This window comes from Argentina silus (genome assembly GCF_951799395.1).
Source record: "Argentina silus genome assembly, chromosome: 18".
NCBI classification, from domain to species: domain Eukaryota; kingdom Metazoa; phylum Chordata; class Actinopteri; order Argentiniformes; family Argentinidae; genus Argentina; species Argentina silus.
Genome location: NC_139672.1, coordinates 3,853,379 through 3,865,878, shown reverse-complemented (window position 1 = coordinate 3,865,878; position 12,500 = coordinate 3,853,379). Strand labels below are relative to the sequence as shown.

General features: G+C 48.2%; 1 protein-coding gene across 1 annotated transcript in view; it reads right to left on the bottom strand.

Annotated features, from left to right (window-relative positions):
* The window catches only part of carmil3 (capping protein regulator and myosin 1 linker 3), a 34,951-nt gene that overhangs the window by 21,272 nt on the left and 1,179 nt on the right, over positions 1-12,500 (bottom strand). The window contains exons 2-8 of the mRNA XM_083690427.1: positions 11,355-11,449; positions 5,063-5,113; positions 4,817-4,876; positions 4,390-4,511; positions 3,489-3,583; positions 2,530-2,600; positions 2,254-2,327 (exon numbers count right to left, since the gene is read on the bottom strand). Coding sequence (XP_083546553.1) covers positions 2,254-2,327; positions 2,530-2,600; positions 3,489-3,583; positions 4,390-4,511; positions 4,817-4,876; positions 5,063-5,113; positions 11,355-11,449 — 568 coding nt within the window. The remainder of the gene's footprint in view (positions 1-2,253; positions 2,328-2,529; positions 2,601-3,488; positions 3,584-4,389; positions 4,512-4,816; positions 4,877-5,062; positions 5,114-11,354; positions 11,450-12,500) is intronic.

Genomic DNA, 12,500 nt, shown 5'->3' with positions numbered 1-12,500 from the left:
CAGGAGAGATGGAGGAGAGAGGGGAGGAGAGGGGCCAGGAGAGAGGACAGGAGAGAGGGGAGGAGAGGGACCAGGAGAGAGAGCAGGAGAGGGGCCAGGAGAGAGGACAGGAGAGAGAGCAGGAGAGAGAGCAGGAGAGAGGACAGGAGAGAGGGAAGGAGAGAGGACAGGAGAGGGGGCAGGAGAGGGGGAAGATTGTGAGGTTGGAGAGAGGGCAGGAGAGGGGGCAGGAGAGGGGGCAGGAGAGGGGGAAGATGAGGTTGGTGAGAGGGCAGGAGAGGGGGCAGGAGAGAGGGAAGGTTGTGAGGTTGGAGAGAGGGAAGGAGAGGGGGCACGGATTACTCAGTGTGAGGTACCACTGAGCCAGGTTTTGATCCTGGTTCGGTTAACATAGTTTGATCCTTCACAACACGCACTCTGTGTCGAAAGAGAGAGAGAGAGAGAGAGAGAGAGAGAGAGAGAGAGAGAGAGTGTGTGCGTGTAGAGTGAGGGTGAGAGAGAGAGAGAGAGAGATACAGCTTTAACAGGGGAACACCCTCCACCATTGCAGTAGAGCATTAGTGCCTAGTGTAGCATGGCTGAGGGCTGTGTTCTCATTTCACATGCCATTATGAAGAGGGCTTCACTCTGGCCAAAGGCTTTCTGTGTGTGTGTGTGTGTGTGTGTGTGTGTGTGTGTGTGTGTGTGTGTGTGTGTGTGTGTGTGTGTGTGTGTGTGTGTGTGTGTGTGTGTGTGCGTGCGTGTGTGCGTGTGCGTGTGCGTGTGTGTGTGTGTGCGCGAAACACCATCGCACCCTGAATTGTTGGCATGACATTTCTGAATTAACAATTCTGGTCAATCCCTAAAAGAATCTCCAATCCATACGGGGGTTTCAAGGTCTAGAAACAAAGACTATTGATCCGACAACCACCTGACTAAAACTTAACAGAAAGAAAGTCAAACAGAAAAAAAGGCCCCCTTGAAGACACTGCATTATGACTGCAGTGCAGAGTGTGTGTGTGTGTGTGTGTGTGTGTGTGTGTGTGTGTATACACAGTAGTTGAGCACGAGTCCCATTACCGTGTATGGGCACTAGAGCATGATAGTCTGCTAGCTCACACACACACACAACACACACACACAACACACACACACACAACACACACACACACACACACAACACACACACACACACAACACACACCATACCACACCACCACACACCACACACCACACACCACGGTGAGCTAAAGCGCTCCCAAGCATGTCCGTCATGTTAACCCCCTGTGTTATTCTATCCAGGACCAGAGAGACAGCAGATAGATAGAGGGGTGTCCTCTTTCACCCATATAGAATGAAATGAAAGAGAACAGGACAGCAGTCAGCAGAAAGAGCAGCTTGGCTGTAACTGCAGACGGCAGAATGGAAAGGGATCGAGGGGGAAATCTGAAAGGACACGGATGAGAGTGATGCACCACAAATACCTCCTGGCAGAGTGTCAGACATGCAGGGACTCAGGGAGAGCAGGGAGGAGAGAGGGAGGGTGGAGGGATGGAGGGAGAGAGGGAGAACCAAAGCACGGTAGAGGTTATCACATATCATTCCCCTTACTAGAGCAACCGGCATCTTAGACAGGTAAATAGTCCCTGGAAACTCCTTATACTGAGCCCATGACAATCCATCACTTCATCTTAACCCTGTCCACACTCAGACAGCCAGTCAGATAGACCAGCATAAAAGGACCTGAAACATCAGATAAGCTGAGAGGAGAGAGAGAGATAGAAAGAGGCCAAGTAGGGTTAGAGTAGAGGGTAGAGGTAGAGTACAGTAGGGGTAGAGTAGACTACTTTTTTTGCCATGTAGCAGTCTAGTGAACTACTGTCACTACTCACTTCACCTCCACCCCCAGAAATAGAAAATAAAATATTATTCCAGGACCTTGAACTTCAAATATCCCAACTGTTTATTCCCTGACTGCTCCCTGTCTCCCCACTTTGCTCCACTTCACCTGTTTTATCTTTGTCAGTTATTTCAGAGCCTTTCAGTTTCTGTCATACTGAGTATCTTTCAGAAACTGGATGAAGTCATTTCAATGTAGAGAACTACTTTTTCAAAGTAGCTTTAGTTTGATAAACTATATTTTTCTCAAGAGTAGCTTTAGTGTAGTTCAAATTCTTCCCTTAAAGTAGGAGGATGAAGAGGACAACAGGAGAGAGAGGGGGTCACCATCTTAACAGAAGTGTACAGCATCATCATCATCATCAGGGTCTCTACCTGCTGTCTAGGTGGCTGAAGTCCAGCAGGTTAAACTCCCGGTTGTCCTGGGAGTGATAGATGGTATCCACATCCTAAAGGAAAGGGAGGAGCGGGAGTGGAGAGAAAGAAAAGAACAGGGTGATGAATTAGAGATCTGGTAGATACGATAGGTAGACAGTTCGCTGCTATCAGGCTAGAAGACTCCTGTTATGTACGTAACTCCATTGTTGGAGTCCTGAGGTATAGGGGGCAGGTTTGATGGGCGTGTGGTTAGATAGTACATGGTACTCTTACCCACTGCACTTCCTCTTTGCAGCCAATGCCATTATAGTCACACAGAGCTGCATAGGTCTCAGAGAAACCGCCTGAGAGAGAGAGAGAGAGAGAGAGAGAGAGAGAGAGAACGGGGGGGCGGAGGAGAGGAGAGAGAGATAGATAGACAGAAAGAGAGAGAGGGGAAGGACCGGAGGAGAGGAGAGAGGGAGAGGGCACGAGATGAAAGAGAAAAGAGAGCAAGAGGGAAGAGAGGAATAGTAAATATTGAGGTGAGATGAAAGAGGAGAGCATGAAAGAGCTTGTGTCTGAGATTAACAGGATTACTGATCAGATAGTCGTACAGGAGAGAGAGCACAAACTTTTGTGTTGTTGACCCACTTAAAGATGAAATTCTCATGTGAAGTGAGTGAGTGAGTGAGTGAGTGAGTGAGTGAGTGAGTGTCTGGATGGCTGGCTGGCTGGCTGGCTGGCTGGCTGTCTGGATGGCTGGCTAGCTGTGTAGCAAAGTAATTGCCGTGTTTGAATTGCCGTGTCTGAATGCTCATACTGTCTATTGATTACTAAAAGTATATACTGCCTACTAACCATACTACATACTATTTAGGTCAAAGTGTTTGGTAAAAATGTATGCAGTAAGTGACACATACTTCTGTACATCTTATCCATACTGAGAAGTCGTCATCTGTAACTTATGGAACTTATGTTCATGGAACTCAACCATGTGGTTCATGATAATTGGTTCAATTTCGCTTTCAATTTCTGTCTGCCTCCTTTACCTGCTCCTTTCAGTTGTGGCTCCTTAAATCCCAAGGACTTCCTGAATAGTATGCAGCCAATTCATACTACATAGAAAACCCCAAATCTAGTGTGACATCCAGGCATTTTATACATACAGTAGTCAATTTTGGTACATTTCGTATACTTCAAAAAGGTTCTAATCTTGGATAGTGCATTCAGACACGGCCCATGTCTCTCACCGCAGGTCTTCTGAGTATCTACAGAAGATTCCGAGTTTGGTGAGAATTTGTGTCCTCCATCAGAGACATCCCCCTCTGCTCGACAGATGGTGGGACTGAAAAAGAAAAAGAGAGAGAGAGAGAGAAAAAGACATAGAGAGCACAGATAGAGAAAGAAGAAGACAGACGTCAGAAAGCGTGTGATAATAGATCAAATGGAATGGTATCAAATCTGTATGATGTGCAGCAGTATAATTCAATTCACAGTAGGTTATCCTTAATCCAGTTATAGACCAGAGGCAGCCATTGCTGAACGCAGCCCTGACCCTAATCCATCAATCATCACCATGGCTCAATCTCTAACCTTAACTCCATCCTTTGCTCCAGTAGCCCTTATTCTTTCTCTTCTTCATCATCATCATCATCATCATCATTCCCATTTTATCTGTAACTCAATACTGGCTCGCATCAGCACCATCTGTGAACTATTTAACTCCAAATTTAACTAAATACTCTCCAGCTGTGCACTATTGTGACTCTACAACAGGGGAGGCTGGTGGAGGTAGAAATCGGAGGACGGGCTCATTGTCATGCATGGAATGAGGAATTCCATTCCATGCTTTACAATGAGCCCGTCCTCCGATTTCTACCTCCACCATCAGCCTCCCCTAATCTCTATTAAACGTTCCTGCTCTAGAAATGATCGTTTGATCCGATCAAACGGAGAAGATGATGTACTGTGGCGACTAGCCTCACATAGGTCGATACCCAGTGCCGAGTCTATCCTGATGAAGTTCCCCCTCTGCAGGAAGGCTCTCTCTCTCCTCCAACCAAGGCCAAACAGCAGAGTCTGTGGCACAATACGCTGAGTGGCTGTAAGATCTATGAGTACAGAAATATCCAAACGACAAGTGACACTTACGCATACACAGAGTTGTTGAAGATGCGTGAGAGGGCAAAGTTCACGTGGGTGATCATGTGATCAAGGTGGTCTTGTGCCTGCAGTTTGAGGGAGTACGTCTGCTTGTCGGTATCTATGACAACCTGACAAGGGTAGAGATGACACAAATAGGCATGAGGCCGGTGACTCAGTTTTTAGAGTGTCAGTTATCCAGAAACCAAACACTCATACAACGTTCTGAACAGCAAGCAGAACATCCGTGTAAACAACCTCCCTATCAGTGGAGGCTGGTGGAGGCAGAAATCAGTGGACGGGCTCACTGTAATGCATGGAATGAGGAATTCCATTCCATGCTTTACAACAAGCCCGTCCTCCAATTTCTACCTCCACCAGCCTCCCCTGCTCCCTATCTATGACCTCATTGCAGGTTTCCAGTTTCTTCACTGACCTGATGCTCTGGATAGGTGTTCATCGCTCGAATCTCCAGAAAGTTGAACGTCACCTCCACCTGAAATCATATTCATACCACAGGTGAGCTATAATACTTTGAAAGAGGCTTTGGTTCTTATTCATACTGCTCCAAAGGGCGAACTCCTCTGTCTCCAAGACATGCATCATCATCATCATCAATATCACCACCACCACCACCACCATCAAGATTATTAAATCCAAAACAACAAAAATTGTGAAATACCTTGGTCGGGACTTTGACTGCAAAAAGATAAAGTCGCCATGTCGCCAGAACCTGAGAGTAGGGAGATTAATTGTGCTGTCAGACCGGAGGAAATGTGAAATGCAAATCATCACAACAATAGCACAGCACAAACACCATTATAGGGGGCAAATCATCCCGTTCATTCAAGACAGACAGACAGACAGACAGTAACTTGCTAACGATAATGAGCTACTTGGGGGATTTAGTCAACTCATTAGGGGCATTCGTGTAAAGATGACGATGGTCATTAACAAACAGTTGTTTTCCTATAGACTGTGCAAGTCATTGTCGTGTCGTGGTTTTAAATGACAGAGACAGGGAGTTGAGGGGGGGAGAATGAGAGAATGGGAGAAACACAAATGCATAAGAAAGAGTTGAAAAGTCAACCCAAACCCAGAAGAGGGGATTACCATTTTAAAAGTGGTTGGAGAAGGATAGAGTTTGCATATATTCAAGGCACCGTCTGCAGAAGTAATTCATCTCATTTATAATTCAAACCCCATAATTAGGAGACTCCATCCACGCCTTTTCTCACACCCCCTTTCCTTTATCATCCCCCTCTCTTCCCCCCCTGCAATTCTACACTTTTCCCCTCTCTCCTTCCAGTGTCATTCCATTCTGTAATTTCAGTCTGTTCTTTCTTTCTTCACCTCTCCCCTCCACCTTCCCTCCATCGTCTCCTTTATCTCAATGGAAATATATTCCTTATTGCATCAGGCTCTCTTCTTCTTTTTAATCCCTCCATCTCTCATCCACCTCCCTATGTGCCCTGTCTGCCCCCGCCGACCCCCCCCCCACCCTTCCCTCTCTTCTCCCCGTCTCTCCTTCTTTTCTCATTCCCTCACAGTTTTCTATTCTTTTTCTGCTCTGTCGCTTTCAATTCCTCAAGGCCTCTCTGTGCTGAATCGTTAATGGCACCCCACCGAGCAGAGGAGAGAGAGAGGGAGAGGAAGAGAGAAATGGACAGAGAGAGAGAGAGAGAGAGAGGCAGAGATGGAGACAGCAGTTTTCCATTTAATAAAGTCCTCAGATTCAAGGCTCCTCCACGCTATTCTTAGTTAAGTTAGCTAGCGGATCAAGCTGTATCCAAAGAGACTGCCTGGACAGGCTCCTAGGGAAAAGACCCAGAGGTATGCCAGAGCTAGAGAAGAGAGAGGAGGGAGGGAGGGAGGGAGGGAGAGAGAGGCCAGGCAGGCAGGACGGTGCACGAAACCCCCTTTGAAAAGGTCTTCTGAGAACCCCTATTATAAAGATAATGTTCCTCACGTCAGATTTCCCTGACAAGTTTAAAAACTCAGTTATATAAACATGATCAGAGAGGCGTGGAGGAGAGAGAGAGAGAGAAAGAGAGGGATGTGATGGCTGAGAGGCTCAGGGAGAGAGAGAGAGGGATGCGAGAAGGGAGGGATGCATCTCAAAGGCTTTGTTATCAGACACAAAAGATGAGCACATACAAACACTAACATCAATAATGCAGAACTTCTGGTGGGTTTTGATTTGATTGGCTGTGAGGTTTCGACATGAGCTGACATGGGGTTCTCCTCCTCTTGCTGTATCATTTACTAACTATTGAGATTTCACGAGAACAATCAGTGGTTTTGTTCAGTTTTTCTGTGAGCGTCTGCTAATGAGAAAATCCATGTCCATCAAGACCAGTGTTAAACTTAAGCACATAAGAGCTGAACAATGAAACGTAGAACTCTCTGGGAACTCTTCACAAAGTGTTCCGAAAGATGATCTGCGGACACTTTGATGTGTCTCGCTTCCCGCTGTGCCAAATCTAAAGTGGTAGACAATAGACGTCCTTCTAATGTGGAATGTATGGCTAAATCACTGAGGCGTGGAACAGAATGCTCCCTTGATGAGTCGCAGACAGAGGTCAGAGGTCAGAGGTCAGAGCCGGTCAACACCTCGCCAGCCAACCATCCAATCAGAGCCCTGAAGAGAGGAAGACAACCCAGTGTCTTCCTGCCCTACTGTCTGTTCTATGGTCTCTCATCAGAAGCCTATAAGAGAACTAACCTAGTTGTCGGACCTGACCAATCAGAGTCCTAATAACCCAGAAAGAGGATTTCAGCCAAAACCAGATCAGACACTCAAAAGAAGTCCCAGGGAGAGATGAGATATATAGAACGTCTAACCTGGCTGTCTGAGACAGGCTACGATATTAGAACCTTGGCTTGAAGAGAATCTTAAGAGACGGGTGATGGCTCTGATGAGGTTGGCAGAGGTGCCCTTCCAGCCATGGCACAGCGTCAAGACTTGCCAGTTCAAAGAGGCAGAGGCATCAAGCTTGTCTGTGTGGAGCCAAGCGTAGGCTTACAGGCAGGGTGGAGAGGCAGGGGGGAAGGCAGGGTGGGGAGGCAGGGTGGGGAGGCAGGGTGGGAGGCAGAGTGGGGAGGCAGGTGGGAGGCACAGTGGGGAGGCAGGGTGGGGAGGCAGGGTGGGAGGAGAGGAAGGGAGGCAGGGTGGGTGACAGGGTGGGAGGCAGGGTGGGAGGAGAGGAGTGGAGGCAGGGAGGGAGACAGGGTGGGAGGCAGGGTGGGAGGAGAGGAAGGGAGGCAGGGTGGGAGAAGAGGAGGGGTGGGGGAGGCAAGGGGAGGGGGCTTGTATTAATCATAAGCCGTTGAAGCCCTGGGTCTGCACTTCAAATAAGACTTGTGATTCAAAGTGTGTCTCTGGGCTGACACGTCACAGTGCTCCTGCCTCAGGGAGATGAAGCCAGAGAGTGCCGGTACCTGGACCAGCCCATCTCTGGCTCTGCCCAGGGCCGCTTTTAAGAACACACACATCCACACAGAGGCATGCACGCACGCACGCACGCACACACACACACACACACACACACACACACATCATCCAGGTGGACCCAGCATCAAAAGGACACAACCCTCCCATCATCTCTCCCCAGAGTGGGAGTGTTTGAAAGCACAGTTGCCCCAGGTCCTGTTCAAAAAGCAGACTTTAAAAAGAGAGGGAGTGAGGCAGAAAGAGAAAAGGAGAGAGAGAGAGAGAGAGAGAGAGAGAGAGAGAGAGAGACAGACAGAGAGAAGCAAAGCAAACGGGGAAGGGAGGGGGGGGGGAATCCAAGGCTTGAGAGAGAGAGAGAGAGAGAGAGAGAGAGACAGACAGAGAAAAGCAAAGCAAACCGGGAAGGGGGGGGGGGGGGGATCCAAGGCTTGAAAACACATCGCATTGCTCCAGATTTCCTCATAAAAAGCTGCAAGTCTGTAAATTAAAGGGACTGCAACCATGCCCTTTGGAGCCTAGAAGAGAGAAAGAGAGAGGGGAGAGAGGGGAGAGAGGGGAGAGAGGGGAGAAAGGGGAGAGAGGGAGCATGAAAAGGCTGCAGTCGTCACAGAGGCCCTCCAGATAACAGTTGCTCTCAGATAATTCGGGGAGAGGGTCAGCAGTCACTTCTCACATGGGGCTGAGACCTAATAACAGATTCCTCTTTTGGTAGACAACAACAACAACAGATCAACCAGGAGATCCAACACATCCATATTTAGGGACAACTACGGGTTACTATTCTACCTACTATTCTACCTCAACAGCAAGTGGAGTTAAGATATCAGAGGATGGGCTCATCGTAATGCACGGAACGGGAATGAGGAATGGTATGAAACACACTGTGACCACCAGCCTTCCCTGCTCAACATCAGGTCAAAGGTCAACCCCATCCACTATCTACTCTACAGACAGACGTCACACTGACATCTTGACACCAGTATTACCAGGGATGTTGTGTTCGGTGACGGATCAACAGCGATCTTCAACAGGATCTTCGTTCCTCTGCTGACATATAATCACTACTACCCTCTCCCTTTACAGGGGAGCCGACACCGCGCTTGACAGATACGTCTTGTACACACAGAAGAAGACACGGAGGAGGAGGAGGAGGAGGAGGAGAGGAGGAGGAGGAGGAGGAGAGCATCCTACAGGGACCAGAGATCTGTACTAATCTCATGAGGGAGAAGCGGCGGGGAATCGGAGGGATCTAAGTGGAGGGAGATGACGAAGACATCCGAGTGCGTGTTTGGGTGTCACGCTGTAGCAATCTCAGCCCAGTAATAGGGCCCATTATTGGATCGGAGAGAGGGAGACTCAGAACCAATGGAGGGTGAAATGCAGCGACAGATCCGGATAAATAATTGAAGGGCAAGAGAAAAAAAAAAAAAAAAGAGACAGCAATTGGGGCATCAAAACACATCAGATTCCACATCCTGTCGTCTCCCTTTCTCCTTCTTCCCTCCCCGTTACCCTCCTCACATCACCCCCTTCTCCCAAGATGCCCCCATGGACCCTCCACCCACCCCCTCCCCCTTCTCTCCTCCCACTCACTGCCCCTCCCCCTTTGCTATCGTCTCTTTCTTTGAAGATGTTTTGTTTTGGAGTTGGCACAAATCTTCATATGAGTGCCTCCAGAAATGTGTGCGCCCTCTGTGTGTTTGTGTGTGTGTGTGTGTGTGTGTGTGTGCGTGTGTGCCTGCGTGCGTTCCAGTGTTTAAGCCTGTTTACGTGGTCTGGGCCATGTTGGTACTCTTCACAATGTTGCCTTGGGCTCAGTGGTGATGTCGTGCTGAGAATTCCATGTGTCTGTCTGAAACCCAATATGACAGTGAGCATGATGTGTGTGTGTGTGTGTGTGTGTGTGTGTGTGTGTGTGTGTGTGTGTGTGTGTGTGAGAGTATGTGTGTGTTTGTGTGTGTGACCATGCGTGCAAGTGTGTGTGTGTGTGTGTGTGTGTGTGTGTGTGTGTGTGTATGTGTGTCTGACCATGCGTGCAAGGGTGTGTGTGTGTGTGTGTGTGTGTGTGTGTGTGTGTGTGTGTGTGTGTGTGTGTGTGTGTGTCTCGGTGAGGCACAGCATGACGGCTGGTACAGTAGACCCACACAGACAGCTGGATACCAGCACAACCCCAGAGGGAGGAGAGGGCCGAGCGGGAGGGACAAACAAAGAGTAGAGAGACGGACTGTACGTTCAATAGCAGCCTGACCACACGAGACCCTTACACTGTGCACCCAAACCTCTCTTCACATGCACACTTTCACACATCCACAACACAGGTATAACGCCTCGTCATGCTTGGCCGGCCCCTTTAAAGTATTTTGAGAAGTTGCCTCATCGCAGAACCCATTTGGACAGTAACATTCTGGTAAGGCCTAATTGAATTGCGTCTGATAAAGAAGCGAGCAGAGTGGTTCGATACAGTGCTATGTGTTCAGATAAAGATGGAGGAGGAGAGGAGGGCATGTGAGAGATGATGAGGGGAGAGGGAGAGGGAGAGAGAGAGAGAGAGAGAGAGAGAGAGAGAGAGCAGGGAGGGGGAAGGGGAGGGGGAGGGGGAGGGGCGGTGGCGGGGAGAGTAATAGAGATGGACAGATATGGAGAGGAAGATAAGAAAACAAAGAGAAGCCGGAGACAAAAATAGAGGGGGGGGGGGGGGGGTAATGACAGCTAGAGAGGGGGGGGGGAGACGGGGATGGGGAGGGGGGGAGACGGGAGACGGGTGAGGGAGATGAGACAGTCAAGCACAGGGAGGAGAGAAGGGGAACAGGGGGAGAGAAAAGGACAAGGAGAGCAAGAGTGTGTGAGAGAGAAATAAGGTAAAGTGTTTTTGGTGGCAAAAATTGAAGTAAATAGTTTGGCTTCTCCTCCGCTCTCCGCTCCCCTGGGTTTCACTCTCCGTTGGCGGTTAGCTCTCAGCAGGAACGGGAAATGAGCTCACATCTCGCCCCCTGTGTGTGTGTGTGTGTGTGTGTGTGTGTGTGTGTGTGTGTGTGTGTGTGTGTGTGTGTGTGTGTGTGTGTGTGTGCGCGCGCGTGTGTGTCATTAGTAACTGATCCCCGGGTGACTAATTGACGATGTCTCAAAAGCACCAGTGTGTCCAGTTTGTTTGGCTCTCACAAGCTGCTGGGACACCTCTCTCAGTCTGCCCACACACCCTCCGTCACACGTGTACACGCACACACACACACACACGCACGCACACGCACACGTGCGCACACACACACACGTGCGCGCACACACACGTGCACACACACACAGGTTTGAGGGATCTCAGTAAGCCATGGTGTACATTTTGTTCTAACTGAGTAACATGTCGAACCTCCTCTGCACCTCTCTCAAGTAGGATGTGTGTGTGTGTGTGTGTGTGTGTAGATTACTCCCCACAGTATAAACATGCAATACAATTTCCATGCAACATATTTAATTGATTGACACTGTAGAACTCTGACAATGGTGTTTGATTGTAAGAGGGCCTCACCAGTATCCTGTCTTCCGATTTGCCGTTCTTGGTGTCCTGCTTCACAGCACGTACAAACTTGATTGGTTGTTTATCAATGACTCTCCTGATGCTTTCTGTGAAAATGAGTCATTAAAAACAGGTTTGGTTTGAATTACACTAAAGGCACTCATTAACACACATCACAATGAAAAAACACATACACACACACACACACACACACACATACAGTACACACACACACTAAAACCCACACCCACACAAAAACACACACACACAGTACACACGCACACACAAAAACCCACAATCACACACATGCGTGCGCGCGCATGCACACACACACACACACACACACACACACACACACACACACACACACACACACACACACACACACACACACACACACACACACACACCACAAGCAAGTGAGTGAGTTCCTTATTTAGCCACTGAGAAAGAGAGAAGTGGTAAGATTCCGAATGGCAAACATTTTAAGCAACATTAAATAAGGAAGGTAGTCTTGGAAATTGACAGGTCATTATTTCCTGGTGTAATAGTCAGATTGCAGTCTTTGAACTTACTTCTAGTTCAAAAATCCAATTCATTTTTCCCACAGAGATTCTTTCAAATAGCTAATATAAGCGGTGTGTTACACAGGCATACCGTTTCCTGTACATCTTTCTTTTCCAATTTACAAGCTTTTGGTTCTGGTTACAGTTTCTCAATTTTGTCTTAAAGTCAAAACTTGAAAATCAATGAGCTAACTTTAGAACCGTAGAAAGCCAACTGAGACTCATCAAGCACTAGTGAATCTGAAAAGAAAAGGCACAGGAAACTGTAAGTGGGTATGTTACACAACACTTACAGGATATTAGCTGTTTGGAAAAATTCTACATCCAAAATACACTATATATGCATTTTTAAACTAATAGGATCATTTTCCCCAGGCTCACCCCAGCACACACACACACACATGCACACAAGCACCCACACACATGCACCCACACAGACGCACACACCCACACACACAGTCAGTCCCAATCTCGTCTCTCACTATATTCTAAATTCTCACTTGTCACATTCAATCACATTCATGAACTGGGGTCTACCAAATCCTAACATGGCCTTAACTCCACATGCAGAAGAGAGGGGGATGGGATGGGA